The sequence below is a fragment of the Nilaparvata lugens genome, chromosome 12, assembly GCF_014356525.2.
Source record: "Nilaparvata lugens isolate BPH chromosome 12, ASM1435652v1, whole genome shotgun sequence".
NCBI lineage: Eukaryota > Metazoa > Arthropoda > Insecta > Hemiptera > Delphacidae > Nilaparvata > Nilaparvata lugens.
This window is the reverse complement of record NC_052515.1, coordinates 110478-130014: the sequence shown is the minus strand read 5'-3', so window position 1 is coordinate 130014 and position 19537 is coordinate 110478. Positions and strand designations below refer to the sequence as shown.

Genomic DNA, 19537 nt, shown 5'->3' with positions numbered 1-19537 from the left:
CAATAAGTACATTATCAAAATTATAGGGAGAGGAAAAATAAGGTAACCTTGTGCTATTCCTCTCCCAAATTTAGATAACACATAGTCCGAAATAGGTCAAGTCTTGTAGTTCTTCAATTCACAAGATTTTCAGTCCTCAACTATTTTCACAAAGTAGATTTTCGAATCTTCAAGTATGTTATTCATGTTGTCAACACTTGAATACAGTACCGTAGCTGGAATTTGAAGTTAATTAGTAGTATACAGTACAATTTCTGTACATAAAACAGTCACAGTAAAACGGTACATGAATGTAGGCTATAACTATTAGTAGTACCGTATCTTCTTAGATTGTATGAATTCAGAGCTTCTTTCTTGTACTTATAAAATAAAATTATAGTACACTTTGAAATGAGTAAAATAATGAAGAACCTGACGATGGTGTGATCACCGAAACTAGAAGTTATAATTTGTATTCTTATTCTATTTAATTTATTAATTTCAGAGGGTAGTATTATTTCATTTTATAGATAATTATTAATTTGATGCTCATGAACACTATTCATTACCAATTAAACGAATACAACTGATCCTATTAGAGTAAGCAATATATTTAATGACTTTTTTGCTACAGCAGTGGACAATTAATTTTGTGATACAAAATATTCCTGAAAATAATGATGAACCTGTATATTTACCAAACATTCAAAATTGCCAGCCATCTCCGAAATTCAAATTTAAAACAATTTTAGAATCTGAGTTGCAGGAAATTGTTATGAATTTTGAAAATAAACTCTCGACTGGACCGGATGACATACCAATTACAGTAGTAAAACAGATTCTGCCAGCTATAATTAAGCCATTATTACATATAATAAATATATTATTATATATAATAAATATCCTCTCTAATTTCAGGCCAATTTCCCAACAATTTGAAGACAGCCAAAGTTATACCAATTTTTAAAAAAGGTAATTTGAAAGATCCTGCTTGTTACAGGCCAGTGGCACTATTATCTGTGTTTTCGAAAATATATGAGCGTGTTGTATATATTCAGCTGATGGATTATCTAGAGACACATAATATACTAGATAAAGAACAGCATGGCTTCCGCTCTAGAAAATCTACTATCACTGCAGGAGTAGATTTTATAAGTACTGTGATTGATGCTATTGACAAAGGGGAAAAGGTTATCGGCGCCTTTTTAGACTTAAGTCGTGCGTTTTACAGTGTGTGTCACGATACTCTGTTGAAAAAATTAGAGTCTATGGGAGTGCATGGTAAGGAGCTGAATTGGTTTTCATCTTTCTTGAAAGGCAGACAGCAATTCGTTCAAATAGAGCATTTAGAAGAGTTTCAAAGATATAAATATAAAAATATCTATTGCTCCGACCTAAGAAGCTTGAAGTATGGAGGTCCCCAAGGATCCATCTTAGGTCCTTTACTATTCCTGTGTTATGTTACAGGTATGCCTAGGATGGTCCAAGATAGAGCGTCTGTCTGTCTATATGCCGATGATGCAAATATAATATTCTCTGGTAGATCGGTTTAGGATGTAGAAATCTCATCTGCTATTGGAATATAGCCTCTATTAATAATTATCTGAATTGCCATAATCTTATTTTGAACTCAAGTAAATCAATAGTTATCCCATTTATGACAAAGCAGAGTAGGAACCAAAATCTTTATCCTAGGGTGACATTGAATAATGAAATTATAGCAACAAAAGAGAGTACAAAGTTTTGGGGATTATTAGTGGACTGTAATCTCACATGAGATAGTCATGTTTGCCATGTTATGAAAAAGATTTCCACAGGTCTCTATGCTCTAAGGCAGATGTCCAATGTTTGTGGTGTCCAGACATTGAAGTCTTTATGCCATGCTGTAATTCATTCACATTTGGCGTATGGAATTTGTATCTATGGCGGTACAACCAAAAAGAATTTGGACAAGATACTCAAGCAGCAAAAGAGAGCTATCAGAATAATCCTCAAGTTTGAAAGATGTGATTCAGTACGATTGTTTTCCTCGCAGCTTGGGATTATGACAGTGTATGGGCAGTATATATATGATGTTATCATGTTTTTTAGAAAGACTAATACTGAAATAAGAAACCAGACTCACAGCTACTTTACCCGTTATGGCAGAATGTTGAAAGACATAGATTATACCTATTCGAGAGGAAAACCGTTTTTAGAGGAAGGTCATTTTTTTCAAAATTGCCAAACGATTTGAAAATTTTAGAAGATGTTAAAAGGTTTGGTATTGAGTTAAAGGAATATTTGGTAAGATTATCCCTGTACTCGTTACAGGAGTTTTTATAATATTTTATGTGTATGACATTTGTTTGTAACTAGTATTTAGGCTATATTCCTTAGTATTCTGTGACACTATTCATATGTATTTTTACATGTTTATGAATAAAGATTTTTTCAATTCAATTGATTGGATAATACTAATGCAGGTGGAATATGTTGGCATATGAAAAAAAGGCTTTTGTGTAAAAAAGGCTCTTCATGGTATTTTCTGTGAGCCTTTATATGTATATCAATAAATAAATATGAAATAAATAATTCATTCAATAAAACTAACAAGAATAAATAAATGAAACAAAAGTAATAAATATAGAGATTTAATAATAATTGCTTTAGAATTTGAACAATACATTTTCATTACTCAACTAACTACTAATACAACATGCAATATAAATAAAAAATATATTTATTTTAATAGACGAACTGGTACTTCAATTAAAGAGTTCTATTGATCACAGTGATAAGACCTTGGATAATATTCAAGAATTGGAATAAAATAGTATTTCAATGATTATCACTAACATTTAAATCGATTACAATAATAAAATGCGGCAGTGAAGTGTTATCAAAAGCTGAAATAATCAATAAGCTAAGTGGGAATATAGTTTTATGTATTCAAAAGTTATGACTTTAGAACTTCAGTGAATTATAATTCATTACAAAATGCAGAATTCGAATACAATATTACAAATGTTGATATTGAAAAACATCATAGGTACATTCAATTTATTCATAATTGGACATTTTGGTTTTTGAAAACATATCATAGCAAATCTTAGCTATCAATTGAATAACGAAACTTCTTGAAATTGACACAATGTATGACAAAATATCTGAGAAACAAGTTTCGATTGTTACACCATTATCAATCTCCACTAAACTGAAAGCTTGGCAGATTTAGGCCCGCCGCAAAGTAGACCCACGCTAATCCACGAAAAGCAACCCACGCCGTGTGATGTTTTGTAAACCATTGCTATAGAATTATTCATAATCAATCAGCTGACAAGTGAATTATTCATTGCATGTATTACACAGATGTCTGGAGAAGCCTAGGAATGGTTTATAAAACATCCCATGTCATGGGTTGCTTTTCGTGGATTAGTGTGGGTCTACTTTGCGGCGGGCCTTACAGTATTGAAAGATGTTTAAGCTTCAATTTCACTAGGCATTGTTGGAATTGTAATACATAAGTTCTCATAAAACCTAACAGAAGAAAAAATCAAATGCATTATTATTTAAAAGCTAAGTTATCCAATTTGAATCTAATTAGAAGTTTGTTGAACACACTTTTGGTTGATGAACTTTTAAAACAGTTTTGGGCAAATGCCTGTTTGCTGATCACAAATTTCTGATTAAATATTCTCTATTAATCAATAATCATGTAAGCTATTGTAAATAGAGTACAAGAGAAGTGGAGTGAGTTAACAAAACGTCCATAGCCACACTTTTTTGAGTGATGCAACTGATTATTTATGCATAATATTATCCTATACATTGATACAATTAAAGATCCAATATAGCTGAATTCCCCTATTTCAGCATCAGTGAACGTGTCCGGTACAGTGAAAATATTATCCCCATGATTTCTAATGGGACTATTCACACTCAGCCGGCTGAACGGGTATGAATAATCCCATAAGAGCTAGAGGGAATCATAATTTCACTGATGTGTGAATACACTCGTAATACATCATCTAACAGTGTTTTGAGACATGAAAATAGTTGAGGTAGCACCAGCTCTGTAGCGAGTGGAGTGTTTCAACTATAGAGAAAAGATAACATCAGGAGATGTCCCATGGTATAGGTCGTTTATGTTCAAAATGTCAAGCCATTTTTTGTTAACTGTCTATTATAACTGGTTTTGATGCGGTGAGAGTGTAAGAACGGCACCGTAAGAGAGACTACCAGCTTAAAAATACATATAAATACTATGGTGTGATCAAAGTTTTAATGGCAGTGGAAAAATATAAGGGAACATGTCTGCCTTTTTTCTCACCGATTCTCCTTTATTGTGTCTTGTGTCTAATTATGCCTTGCCGATTCTCACTTTATTGTAAAGTGTAAATAAAAGTCATTTATCTATCTATCTATCTATCCTTGTCATATAGAATATAATAAATGAAAAATACTAAAAAAATGTAAAGAAAACCACAGATTTATTGATACTTAGAAAGACCGGTTTCGGTTATTACACCATTGTCAATCTCTGATGAACTTTAGAGCTTAGAGTAAACTGATAAGAGTTTATCAGAGATTGACAATGGTGTAATAACCGAAACACAAGTCTTTCTAAATATCAATAAATCTGTGGTTTTTTGACAATTTCTTAGTTTTTTTTTTCATTTAATATGAATAATTACCACAATATAAACTCCTCAACTACACAAAAAGTAAAATATAGAATATAGCTGATACCGGTATATCAGATGGAATATAAACTGTTCATTCTTGTTTAAAATAATTAATACTAAATATATATTAATTGCTATTAAATTGTTAGTTATATTTCTACATTGTTGAAAAACGATATGGCAACGTTGTGGAGCTAGAAAGGGATAGCGCTCTCTGCTTTGTCGAATGATAGACAAGGATAGCAACACCAATGTTAATCAAATACTGCCATTATAACGTGGACCTCACTCTATTGTGAATGACCATGAATGTTGCCCTAAACTATTGAGCAAAAATAACTATTAGGACTATCGGCTTGTGTGAGCATGAATCATTATAGAGATATGAATGTACATCCTAGTGTTTAAACATTAATAATAGACAGTAGTCGACATTAATCAGCTTGAGTTAGCAGAGAAATTCAGGACATAAACGGCCTGATGCTATCTTTTCTCTACAGTTTGTAACAGGGGAGCGCTAAGATACAACGCAACCGCTGTTAGATGCTTGGCTCCGCCCATGGTGCGCTGTGATTGGCTCATTTCTTGGCGGCCATGACACCTCTTGGTTCATAGACAGTTGAAGCGCTCTCGCTAGAGCCTCGTCTTCATCCTGAAATTTACAAATGATAGAATTAATCATGCAGAGTGATCATAAAAGGACTTTACAACTTTGAAAGCACATAAATATTCATTGAAATTACTTACACAGAGTGGCCACCCACTTTAAATAAAAACATCATGAGTAATTCCCGGTTTTTCAGGGTAAAATTTCAAATTTTCCAGGTAGAGTATCCGCAGTATTTGAGGGACAAGATACCGTACATTCGTAAAGAGTTTATTATGGAAATCTACAGTTTTATCTCCCATGACGACTTGCGAATAGCTTATTTAAATTTCCAAATGTATTGATAATTTTTGACATGACAAGAATATCAATGTTTTCAGATATTTTTTAGGTTAGGTAGTTCAAAAACATTGCCAATTATCATTGCTAGCCATCAAGTATTTATGTTACTGTACACTTCTTCACAAAAGTAATTGAAATTCATGAGTAATTGGAAAAATTAATGAGGAATTCATTGTATTTTTCCTGGTCAGTTAAAATCATGAGGAAAAACGTAAATTCTTATGGCTTTTGTTGGTGGGGAGTCCCTTGCGGGAAGGTCCCACCGCCTGAATATATAATTTAAGCCGTCAATGGGCCTTACGACTGTCATACTCCAGCCGGGACCGACAGTTTAACGTACCCATCCGATAACACGGGAGTGATCTGGTTAAAAAACTTTTGGTTGTGAGAGGGTTTGAACCCGGGATCTCTATGCTGCTACGCAAGCACTCTATCCACTAGACCACGGATCAAATCATGAGGAATTCAAGGTTCTCCCGGTTTTCCCGGTAGGTGGCCACCCTGTTACAGAACTTAGAAATGTGCCATTTTATTACAAAACATTTCAAGTTTAAGGTGTGGGTGTTATTTTGGTTTGATGAGACAGCCGTTGAAATCGGATAATCGATTTCTTGCCACACTCGTACCAGCAGATCAGCGTAACTTGTGCAACCGCAGCGATCTGATTGTGATCCGATTTTGGAGTTGATTAGGATTGTCTGGTAGAGACGGAACATATGAATATTATCCCTTAATGAAACCTCACAGAAAGAAATCCATCGGTGTTGAATCCGGTGAGCGAGGTCGCCATGCAATTGGCCCTGCACAGCCAATCCAGCCAAGTTGAAAACAATTGTCTAGAGAATACCGAACTTCTCCGTAGAAGTAAGCTGGTGCACCGTCTAGCCCAACAAGTACCCTGTTACCGTACTTTCAGCATGACGGTGCATCAGCTCGGTTGCACAAAACCCTGTTCAATTTAAATCATGTTTAAATGCCACGAGAACCAATCAGAGAAGGCTTTTTCAAAGGAAGGCATCCTTAATGGCTTTTTAAAGGCGTCTTGATACTTAATAACGGTTGGCATTAAACAGGCTTTTGTGTAACTCCTCTAGATCCAACATCGTGAATAGCCTACCCCTAAAGCTTCGTTTACACCCAAAGTTGCCAACAAAATATTAAGTTAACAGCTGTTGAAAACTTAGTTGACAACTCTGGTGTATCCGCGGCTTAATATACTAGAAATTTTTAATCTGGGTTGAGTAAAATACACTTCGGGCCGGTTTCCGAGCTTGGGAATTAGCTAAGTCTTAGACTTTGAACAGCTAGAGTCAGAAAATTGGCTTTCCGAAACGGGGCGCAGTCGCAGCTTTTATAACAGTAGTCGTAGTTTTTATTTTCTCATTTCTATAATTGGAAACGTTTTTCCTTGACGAAATTAGACATTCCTAAATAATTCAAAATTGCTGAAACTTTACACTATTTTCTTTCTATTTTATTTTGTGTTCAATTTTCTAGTTTTTCGAAATTTAATTCAAACATGACTATGACAATGACTGCGACTACGCCCCGTTTTGGAAAATCAATTTTCTGACTCCATCTGTTTAAAGTCTAGGACTTAGCTAAATCCCGAGCTCGGAAACCGGCCCTACAAATGCATCTTCCTCTTATCAAATTTGTTAACTTCTTTTTCTTTGTAATTTACGATTCTATGATTTATTATGTATAGGCAAAGAAAAACAATAGCATAAGTAGATATCCCATGGTATAGGGCCTTTATGTCGCAAATTTTACTGTTATCTCAAGCCGATAGTTCATGTTATTCTTTCCCGTGAAGCTGTGTGACGCTGGTAGTCTCTCATATTGTGCCGCTCATACACTCTCACCCCAACAAAATAGTGAAATTCGACAATAATCAAAAAGTAATCGGCCTGAGATAACAGTAAAAGTTGCGACATAAACGCCCTATACCATGGGATATCTACTTACGCTATTTTCTCTATGGTATAGGTTATATAGGAACCTACTGAGAAACCTTCGGGTTTAGTGGGACCTCCAATGTAAATATTTTTTCAATAAAACTTGATAAATAAGAAAATATCTAAGAAATTAATTAAAATTTAATGATAATTACCATATCACCCTGTATAGTCCTGGTTGTATTGCTATTGGAATTATTACGCTGCAACTGTCTGCGAGATTCGGCTGCCGAGCTGTAATTTTAATAAAACAAATCACAAATCAGACACTGAATTAACAAATACAGCACAAAAAATGTCAATAAAAATTAAACCCAGAAAGAAAATGTGCTTCCTATTTTACTTTATTGTAGAATCTATACTGGTATTCATTTATTCACACACAGACTTGGTCTTTGTGGAGATTTTTCATGAAGTTTATTAAAAAATAAAGTTGTATTTTCTGTAACTACAATATAATATAGCAGTTAGATTTAGTTATTATGATCAATTATTTAAGTTCAGCTGTAAGTTTATTTATGATTATTTGGTTGCAGAAGATGAAGCGTTGTTGTATGATTTGAATTTTTGATTATGATCTTTCAAAGAAGTAGGCTATAATAACTCATTCTAATATTTTATCTTCAAGGGTTACCGTACTTTGTTTTTTGATTATTGAAAGTAGAACTTATCTAGTCCCAAATTATGGATAATAAAAACCAATTTGATTTGATTTATTCAATCATACAGAATCAAACAGTTCCTAAGAAAATACCACAGGCTCAAGTCGAAAAACAGTTCCAATTCTAATTTATACAACAGTCCAAATGTAGTTGGCTTATGTCACTTTCACATTTTTGAGTTATGCTCTAACTTACAATCCAGTTTCAAGTGATTAGTGAGCATAATTTTGTTATTCAATTTGGTTTTCAAACAATCCAAGTTGAAAATTTATTGTTTTAAAGTGTTGTTGACTAAAATTCAAAAGTGAATGAAACATAACCTATTTTTGGACTATTGTATAAATCGAAATTCGGGGAATTCGTTGTTCAATTTGGTTTTCAAACAATCCAAGCTAAAAAATTTCTTGTTTTCCAGTGGTGTTATTGAAAATTTTACTCAAATTCAAAATTGAATGAAACATAACCTATTTTTGGACTATTGTATGAATCGAAATTCGGATAAGGAACAGTTTTGGGCTGTGCCTGTTGGTCCTTCCCCAATCATTCTAATGAATCACTTTCTGTTCAGCTGAGAACAGTTCTTAACTGTGGTAAAAGTTCATATTTTGACAATTCCCTATTCTTTTATTATTATTTGTCATGTTAAACTGTATAATTTGAGCATAGGGTCCAATAGTGTATGACACGTCAATCAAATAATTAAACTACATCTAGTTTCCCCAGCCCTGAGGTCACAGTGATTTAAAAAAAAAAACTCTATCTTAATACAGAATCACTCCATACACGCACGTTGCGCGTATCTTGTCATGGCCCAAGACAAGCCCAACGAAGCCGCGGAGACAAAAACCGTGAATTCATTTAATTTTAATGAATTGTGTTTCGTGTACAGTTGAAAAAATGAATAAATACTAACGCTGCTCTATTGCTGAGTGCCGCCTTTTTTCCTTGACATTTGTGATCGGAGGCGTGGCGGTGCTTGAGGCAGAAATTCAACGTGCATTCGTTGCATACCAGCGCTATCATCTCTTTCGATTTGCACCCTTTCAGCGCACATCTGTGTGTATAAACCTACAAAACAAACCAACAGTTATAGAAAAATATAAAAAACTAATCAGTAAGTCATGTAAATGAAAATAAATTGAGAGTTCTGATAAAGTATTTTGACAGGGCTACTTGGTTGCTCAAGAAGAATGTCATAAATGTTGAAACTGGTCGTGAATAATTTAGAAGGAAAACTTAAACGGTACTAGTTATTTTCAATAATTTGTACAATAGAGAAAACATATCACAAGTAGATGATATCCTATGGTATATAGCAGGTTTATGTTCTACATTTCAAGTTGATTTTTTGTTAACTAAAGCCGACTACTGTCCATTATTACTGTTTTGTTGGGATGAGAGTGTAAGAACGGCACAGTATGGGAGATTGCCAGCGTCACATAGCTTCACCAAAAACAACTACTAGAACTATCAGCTTCAGTTAACAGAGAAATTTGACATATAAACGCCCTATACCATGGGATATCTTCTTGTGCTATCTTTTCTGTGGTTGTACGTAACACAACACACTTCTTCCCTTATGGCGGCGCCACACTCTTGCCGAGTGCGTACAAACGACAACAAGCGCAACAGTGTGGATGCCTACTATACAACCACCCTCTTATGCCGGCGCCACACTCTTGCCGAGTGCGTACAAACGACAACAAGCGCAACAGTGTGGATGCCTACTATACAACCACCCTCTTATGCCGGCGCCACACTCTTGCCGAGTGCGTACAAACGACAACAAGCGCAAGAGTATGGATGGCACCATTCGTCTCGGCTTGCCTTGGCTCCGATTTTTTGTGGAGACGAGACGTGCGAAGGCGAGTGACTCACTACTACTCTTATCTGGTCACATTGCAGAGTGTATAGTGGATGACGAGCAACTCGGCAAGAGTGTGGCGCCTGAGATTCACTGTTGATAACAAAACAATAACTAAGCTGGGAGCAGCATACATACAAAGTATGTACAAAGCTATCTAGACTTATTTACTTACTAGCAGGTGACCCGTGCTCCGCAAGGGTCTTTGACAATAATCGGCTTGAGATAACAGTAAAAGTTGCGACATGAATTTCCTATACCATGGGATATCTACTTACGCTATTGTTCCTCTATGACAATATCATGTTAAGTAATGAGATGCGACACACTGGAAGCATGTACTCGCAGAGCGGAGCGTGGTGTCAAACTTTGGAACAAGCTTGTTTGTTTTTTGGAGCGGATGGTCACAGTGCGAGTGCCAGTCTAGTCTACTCTTGTACATAATTATGTACTTGTTCTAGGCCCTTGACGCTTGACGCTTCTTGTGTGTATCATAATCGCTCTGACCACGCCACGCCACGCCACGCCACGCTCCGCCTTCAGTGTGTTTGTAGCCTAACTGGTGCAGCATTTGGACAAACTCTATTAAAGTGCTCTCATCAGCTCATGTGTTTAACCTTCATCTTAGAGAAAAGATAGCATAAGGAGATATCCCATGGTATAGGTCGTTTATGTGCTAAATTGTAAGCAAATTTCTTGTTAACTCAGCCGATAACTGTTTTCTACAGTTCATTATTACTGTTTTGTTTGGGTGAACGGCACAGTAGGAGAGACTACGTGAAGCGTCACATAGCTTCACGGAAAAGAACAATATAGAACTATCGGCTTGAGTTAACAGTGAAATTTGTAACATAAACGCCCTATACCATGGGATATCTTCTTATGCTTTATTTGCTCTATCCCTTGATTGAGCAACTGTATAAATAGGATGTGATATGAACAAAGCTTCACCTTGCGTCGATTCTTGGCCGGTTGCGACTGGCATTGTGAGTCAATATGTGCGCTGACTGCTATGTCGGGAGGATCTCCTCTAGTGCTGGGGATTGGTGTATTACACAGCGGACACACAGGCACCTGCACATTCTTCTTGTAGGCCGATTCACACGCATGTCCCGTGTAAGTCATGTGGTCCATACTGTAATTGAAATAAACACTTATTCAAATTCAATGTAAGTAGGGAACAGTTATCTGTCAATCATTTACAAAGTCAACCATTTTTTGTACGTAATGTGGTCCATATATTTATGTAGCCTACGTACACTAACCTAGAAGTTTTAAAATTAAATAGAGACTTTCATGGATATGAAACCAAAAAAAAGGAATAATATCAGAATTCAACAGTTCAGGTTCACCTGTTCTCAGAAAATCTTCTGTATATGTCGGTTTAACCATAGAGAAACAATAGCATAAGTAGATATCCCATGGTATAGGGCGTTTATGTCGCAACTTTTACTGTTATCTCAAGCTGATAGTCCACGTAGATGTTTACCGTGAAACTTTATGACGCTGGTAGTCTCTCATATTGTGCCGTTCATACACTCTTACCCGGTCAAAACAGTAAAAATCGACAGTAATCGGCTTGAGATAACAGTAAAAGTTGCGACTTGAACGCCCTATACCATGGGATATCTCTTTACGCTATTGTTTCTCTATGCTACTGTACAATGGCAGAGTACATAGACGACCACACATACCAGCATCATAGACCGTGAATCCCATTGATTGGGAATACATTTGACAATTCCCAGGTCAACAACCATGGAGCAGACTACAACAAGTAACATATTAGACGTGGCAGGACAGGAAGCCTTCAGATTGTCTGACTGGGTTGTCGCCCAAACAAAACCTAGTAAGTGGTCTAGAGGCCCGTATAGTAGGAGTCTAATATGAAATACCAAAAGCACTGAAATCAATCAGTTGGGACCTGAAAACGCTGACAGCCAGGTTACTTGATATTATTATTCTATAGAAGCATGTCCTTATACCATTGAGGAGTGTTTTAGAGCATTCATGTGACTCCATTCTAAAAATGACATGTTGTATGCCACTTGAGCACCGCTCAGAATTTGTGGCTTCACACAACAAAAATATAATAATAATTATGTGGTTACAGAGAATCAGCAACTCTGTAGCCCTTATATCATTTGCACTGCCTTTTTAACGTAAATCTTACTGTATAGGCCTATATGGGTTATGATAGTTAGCAGAATGATAACAGCAATAAACTGTACAGTATGTTAGCTCAATATGTTTTTAATCGATTTATTACATTGTAGTCGACTATTGAGTAAGATCCAATTTAATTCAATTAGCCTAGGCCTATATTGGATTGCAATTAGAAATGTAACATTGCATCATCCTAACATAACCTAATTTAAAAAGGATGTCAATGAGTAGTTACTACATCAATACTATTTCAAAGTAAGAATAAATTATGGTAGAATGAGCTGTTATTATAACTCACCAGAATATTTGACTGCAGGCATCGCATTTAACTGGGAGAAAATCTGCAAGAAAACAAAATCTTTGATAAGACAGTGCTAATGAAATTCGATTTTGTTGGGCAATGTGGTGAAACTATTAATTCTAATCGAGAATTAGTATTATAAAATACTAAGAACAAATCATATAGGTTAATAGTTTAGCTTACCTAGTTTTTTACATGTTGACTCTGAACAATGTTTACCCAAATCTGGAAACTCCATTGTATTTGTTTACTGTAACTTGTATTACACAAAGCTGATGCAGTACTAACTTGCTCGTCAGGATTTACCAGGAAACTGATACAAGATTGCAATTTGGCAATGACTTTAACAATTTCAAGGTAAAATACGTCAAAATTCTGTTGTTTCTCCTAGGAACTAACCTACAAAATCAAAGTTAGAAAAATTGGATCGTAATGCGCATGCACTTTTCATGATTTTGAAACGACAAACAGCTGATTGAGTATATTAGATTAAAAAAATCATTGAAATAGAATTTAATTTATAAAAAAATATTCAAAAAAAAATTTAATAGCAAGATAAATTCACATTACATATATTTTTCAACTATTTTGGAGTTTGGTTTAAAAAAATGATATAGCTCTTGTACTTCAACATATGAACTGCAGTTCACTTTAGAATGCATGCATTCAAAAGATCGTTCACTTTTGAACTATACATCAGAAGTAGACATTGTTGTCACATTTTCGTCACCTAGAAGGAGTCAATTTAGTGATACTACTTTCGGGTATTTACTGGATTAAATAAGTTTGAAGTAATAAAATTATATTTGTCAGTGCTTAAATTGTGATAATCCACCGAGAAAGTGTCAATACTTCAGTTTTTTAAAGGTAAGTTTCCCAATTTTCAACTTGACCTTGCAGCTTTTTCTTTGTAGGCTATGGAAAAGTGGCTTATATGCCTAATGATTAATTCTAGGAATCTGTGTAAACCGCGAAATTTAAAGGATTGCGAATTATATTTATATCAAGTTCTATTTGATAAAATAATAAGACATGCTATGTACTAATTGATTTGTAGCAGTAAACTATCATAGTTGGTCAATAACCAATAAGCTTTTGAAATGTTTACACATCAGGTGAGAATGTTTACACCACAAGTATCACCGTACCATGATACATTTTCAATTATTGTCTTTGCCAATCATAATTTGTAAGGTAATTAATATTAACTTGAAAATATTATTTTCAGCATGAATGAAGTTAGTACCTAGTTGGATGAAGTAGCCTAAGCTTATAACCTTTCACATAAATCAGTGTGTAAAAACCCAACAAGAGGGTCCAACTTGACCAAGCAAACGTTTTATACATTTCAACTTATGATATACATTTCATAGACTATTCGATGGCCTAAGAATGTAGCTGCATAATTTTCCAGACCAAAATTACATTGCTGGTCCAACTTTCAAATCATGATCAGGAACAACAGAGGCTCCACATTTCTTCCTAATCTAATACACTTACATTTACATTAATAATAAACTTTATTAACAACTGATTAAGCTATCGGTCCCGGCTGAAGTATGACAGTCGTAAGGCCCATTGACGGCTTAAATTATATATTCAGGCGGTGGGACCTTCCCGCAAGGGACTCCCCACCAACAAAAGCCATACAAATTTACTTTTTTACCACTGATTTCTTTTTTTTCAGATAATTCACAATATGCTCAAGAATCTAAACTTGGTTCTTCCAATTGGATAATCTACTAGAACCTGTTGCCGCTATAGAACTCCAAGACTCAAGATGAAGAATATCCAGTTCCATCTTCGATTTATAAAACATGGTCTAGATATTTTTTAGTGTTTGGCTGATGTAGTCAATATCAAAAAAGTGATGTAGTTAGCTTAATATCTATGTTAAAATAATACTATTGGTGCCATAGAATTGTGTTACTTTAATTATCAATCATTTTTTAAATATTCATTCATTGTCATTTCACAATGAAGTATAGTTTTAATATCTATAATCTAATACAAGCTCTTCTGCAATAGTGTGAACTCTATGAAGTTAAATAAAATTTCAACTTTACATAGACCTATACAATTGAGTTGTATCAAAAAGAGTGAAGAATTTGAAATCGCACTTGAAATAGTTGAAGCCTAGAGCCCATGTGGGCATCACCCTTAGAATAAAATGATAAAGTCTTCAATCTAGCAAGTTATTACGACGAGAGTTGAATGTGTTGTTACTCCTCCAATCCTAAGATGGCAAAAACTTGAGTGTATTCAGAGTGTTTTTCACACGTATCTCCGATACTTGTGTGTGAAATTTCAATTGCATGCCGGTACCTTTATTCACTGATATAAATACAAAAATACCTGGTAAAAAACAACAATTTAAGTATGTACACTTTGATTGTCTATAGTGTAGTTTCAATAATCCTGTAGGATCTGTGAAATACTGGGTGAACCCCAAACTTCAATAAAACAATAACTAATTAGGCTACACTAGTTAGATTTCAATGGTTTCTGTGAAATTATGGATGCAGCAAGCCCACATGAATTGTTTGTAAAAAGATTGATTGATTTTTGTGTAAAATGATGGAGACAGTGGAAGTGACCGAGCACCGCTCCAACCCGGAACTACTTCCGGTGCAAATCGTGTCCTCGGAGGGCGGCAGGGTGGAGGTGATTTCCAAGATGGCGCCGAACCCCGGACATATGACGCCGGATATGATGACCGCTACCCAATACATCAACCTGCACCGACTACCGGAACACATGAACAAGGTAGGTACACTAAATAGAACAATATTATTATTAAACGAAAATCCAAATTAAATGCTGTAATTCACCCCGAAGGCTTCTGCTACTGCAAATATTGACGACAGGGTAAACAGCTAGATGGAAATTCGATGAGTGCTACTATTCAAAAACTATTAGTCAGCCCGGGAATGACAAATTGTTTGTTCCCGGGCTGACAAATAATTTTTTGAATAGTAGCGCTCATCGAATTAACAACATTGCCGATCCTCCATCTTTTCAATGCCTTCTATAGACGGTAGCTGATGTAGGTTTAATTATGTAATATTAACTGTTCATCCCCATTTGAAATAATAAATTATATTTTATTAAGCAAGAAATTATATTTTTCAATTATTTCATAATTAAGATGGAATATTTTGCTAATTAATTATTAATTCCACATTGTTGAAAGACGATCTGGCAACATCGCAATGCGAGAAAGCGATAGCGCTATCAGCTTTGTTGAATGATAGACAAGGATAGCGCTATCTCTTTCTTGCTTTGCTCTCTTGCCACATCGTCTTTTAACAATGTGGAATGAACGAGTAATTAACAAAATATTTCATCTTAATTATGAAACTGTTGAAAAATATAATTGATTATTTTAAACCAGAATGAACCGTTAATATTACATCAATAAACCTGTATCAGCTACCGTCTTTAAAAGGCATGGACAAGGCAGAGGACCGGTAACGTTGATCTCCTATCTTTCTCCACTGCCATTATAATGTGGATCTCACTTTAGCGTTATATGTATGTATATTATATGTAACACTGATAGGGTCTGACACTATTCAAATGTATCTGTACATATTTTGATAAATATTTGGAATATTTTTATCAAAATTAGGGAGAGGAACAGTTTTGGGTTTATCCTGTTGATTCTCTCCCAATCATTAATTTGATGTTGTGGTTAAGGAATGTAATAAATGTAAATGCAATGTAATAAAGACGATGAATTCTTGTCAATAAAATATAATTTATTTTTTAATTCTATTTTTGATGAATAAAATATTATTTTTTCAAAATTCAAATTCATTTATTGCCAAAAAGGAAACTAACAATAATTTACTCATACACATACATAATACACGAGCAAAAATAAAAATAAAATGTTCATAATACAATATTACACATCTGCTCTCATGCATATACATATATAAAATTTCTAGGCATCACCAGCAAAAAGAAAAATCTTGGCCCGCTGGTGAGAGTTGCTTGAAAAAAATCCTTGAAATAACTAGAAAATTGAAACGAAAAGCTTTATAACAAAAGTAGATTTGTTTTTCAATTCTATTTTCGATGAATAAAATATAATTTCTATTTTATTGTCAGGTGATAGTAACCGATCCGATATCGGGCGATCTGATCGCTCATCACGTGGACCTGACCTCGGCGAGCGGAGGCGAGTTCGCACCTCACGCACACTACTACGACACCGAAGAACTCCTGGCGCACGGTCTGACCGCCGAGGAAGAACGCCGGATCGCCGCCGAAATTGTCGCCGTGCAACTGAAGCAGGGCGGTGGAACGCTGGTGACCGCTCAAGACCTCCTGAACGCCAAAACGCTGACCTCTCTGAGTACGGTCAGCATGGACGGTCAGAAAGCGGTCTACATACAGACGGTGGAGGATGTTGACATGCACAACTTGCAACAGCAGGAGAACGCCGAACGCGGCGCTATCATGAAGATCTATCCTCAGCAACAACAGGAGATGCAGGTTAGTTGGAACCGCGATCTGACTCCATAGTGAGGTGCACCATATAATGGCAGTGGACAAAGATAGCAGAATAACGCTGCCGATCATCTGTCTTGTCAATTTCTTCTATTGACGGTAGCTGATACAGGATTATTGATGTAATATTAACTGTTCATTCTCGTTTGAATTGATTAATTATTACTTATTAAGCAAGAAATTATAGTTTTTAATAACTTTATAATGAATTTTTATAATTAAAATGAAATATTTTTTCTTTTTGATTCTACATTGTTAAAAGACGATCTGGCAACAGAGCAAAGCAAGAAAGAGATAGCGCTATCCGCTTTATTGAATGATAGGCAAGGATAGCAATACCATTGCTATTAAACACTGCCATTTTAAAGTGGACCTCACTATAGTTATAGTAAGTCTTTAGATATACAGGATGTTACACGAAAGGTGTAACAGCCGAAGACCATTTAGATTCTACATGGAATTTGCAACATCATTGCAAACGGGTGACCACTTGGGAGCAAGCACCACTCAATATAATTGATTAGTTGGGAAATTCTCTCCCGGTGGTTCATATAGCTCTTGATAATATTACTTCATCTCTTGGTAATATTGCAATGCAATAGGGAAATCCCTTACCACTTAAATTACTGTAACGGGATATTCCACAATGCTCAACTTTATGTATCTTCAACGATTCTAATAGAATTTGACTTTCTTTTAAAGTGTTGTCATAGAATCATTTGACTGAACTATTCAATGTTTATTTCAGTATTCTGAAATAATTACCTTATTGTGTAGAATTTATTAATGATTTAGAGTTGTCCTATGTAGCATATTAATATGGAGTGTGTTTTATTTGTATTGTTTGTTATATATTTTAATTTGTTTAGTATTTTACTATGACAAAAAATGAATTGAATTGAATATGTACCTTGACAAATACATACGTTCGTCAATGATGAAAATAAAGAATCATAGAATCTCTTTTAATCTATAGAATCATTGATAAAACTGCATAATCATGGAATGTCTATTACAATTTCTGTTTTGTTATGCAGGTGCTAACTAGGACTCAATCACAGCAACCTTTGCCTCCGTTGAAGAAAGTATTGTCCAGTCAGTCAATGATGATTCGCAACAAATACAACGAAACTCCTGGCATTATGGTCGAATTACACAACTCGCAACTGTTGGTAAGTCAGTTTTTATTATAAATCACAATGCTGCATCCACATGTTGGCTGTTGGCCCAGTTGAAGTCCAAAGCTAGTCTGTGTCTTCGGCGAAAGGCTGCAAGCAAAAAAAAATCACTTTGTCACTCTTTGCGTAATTGTCTCTTCATTGGACCTTATTTTTATGAAGGAGTAAACAAGTCCCCTTGCCATACACCACTTCTGTGTAAATTAGGTCTCTCATGCGTTTCATCAGTTGATGCAATATGAATTAATTTAGGTACTTCAATTATTTAAAAAATAAATTATTTTCTTATTAATCGACAGGACAACAATAGCTGCATCAAAGCGGAACACCACTTAGAAGACGCGGCGGCCACACAGCAGGTTGTGATGACAACCACCAGCACACCAACACCAACCACCACAACGCTAGCCCCGCCCCCTCATCCTCCGCCATTACTAGCCCCACCTCCTCATCCGCCCCCTCTAACCACTGCCCACACCTCAGCGTCATTGGCCCCGCCCCCTCTAGCCTCGAACCATCATCCTCCGTCACTTGCCACCACCCACAACTCGGCGCCATTAGCCCCGTCTCCCCACCCTCCGTCACTGGCCCCGCCCACCGACGAATCAGAGGAGGAGGAGGACGACGGTGAGAGTGCGCGCGCAGCATCCAGGAAGTCTCTGCCGCACAAGAAGCGTTTTCCGCGCAAACTGAAGGCCACGCCCACCAGCGGCGCGAGAGTGGGTGCGCAGAAGACCTACAAGTGCAGCAAATGCGGAGAGAGCTTTAGTACGCAACATTTGTTGACTGCGCACAGGTAAATCACAACACTATAGAGAAAATATAGCATAAGAAGATATCCCATGGTATAGGGCGTTTATGTTCCCAATTTCACTGTTAATTCAAGCAAACGCTGCCACATACTTTCCCTGGCCCCCTGTGAGTTGGGGGAGCTTTGACTCGATCATCGTACTCAAGAATATGTTGAAAACCAGAATTCACCCACAGTATCCATGCTTGTTGTAGGAAGCGACTAATATCGACCTCAAGGCAACTCCGGAAGTTGCCTTGCCTTCAAACCCACGGGATCTGCCCCATCAGGGCAGTTTCGGAGGGGCAAAAAGAATAACCCAAGAGACCAGAGATGGGTGACACTCCAGGCACAAATGTAGGTCAAGAGACTAAGTCGAGGGTGGCCAGGTGCCCTAGAGGCAATTTGGCCACCCCTTCCTCAGCGGTAGGACCTTCAAAGTATGCCAGGAGTGGAACTCTCGTAGGTCACGAGGACTAATCAGTCTGTAGAGACTGCCAAGCAT

General features: G+C 36.0%; 2 protein-coding genes across 2 annotated transcripts; one reads left to right on the top strand and one right to left on the bottom strand.

The window, feature by feature from the left end:
* Window positions 1–5033: 5033 nt before the first annotated feature.
* LOC111063611 (AN1-type zinc finger protein 2A) lies at window positions 5034–12957 on the bottom strand. The gene is made up of 6 exons (XM_039438586.1): window positions 12730–12957; window positions 12544–12586; window positions 11031–11214; window positions 9129–9283; window positions 7709–7787; window positions 5034–5298 (listed from the first exon to the last, which is right to left on the bottom strand). Exons 1-6 carry the CDS (start codon window positions 12782–12784, stop codon window positions 5164–5166), a joined length of 651 nt encoding a protein of 216 aa, XP_039294520.1. The 5' UTR covers window positions 12785–12957; the 3' UTR covers window positions 5034–5163.
* A 251-nt stretch (window positions 12958–13208) lies between these two features.
* On the top strand, window positions 13209–19059 carry LOC120353779 (zinc finger homeobox protein 2-like). Its single transcript, XM_039438585.1, has 5 exons — window positions 13209–13413; window positions 14234–15312; window positions 16663–17049; window positions 18102–18236; window positions 18542–19059. Exons 2-5 carry the CDS (start codon window positions 15121–15123, stop codon window positions 19040–19042), a joined length of 1215 nt encoding a protein of 404 aa, XP_039294519.1. The 5' UTR covers window positions 13209–13413; window positions 14234–15120; the 3' UTR covers window positions 19043–19059.
* Window positions 19060–19537: the final 478 nt, after the last annotated feature.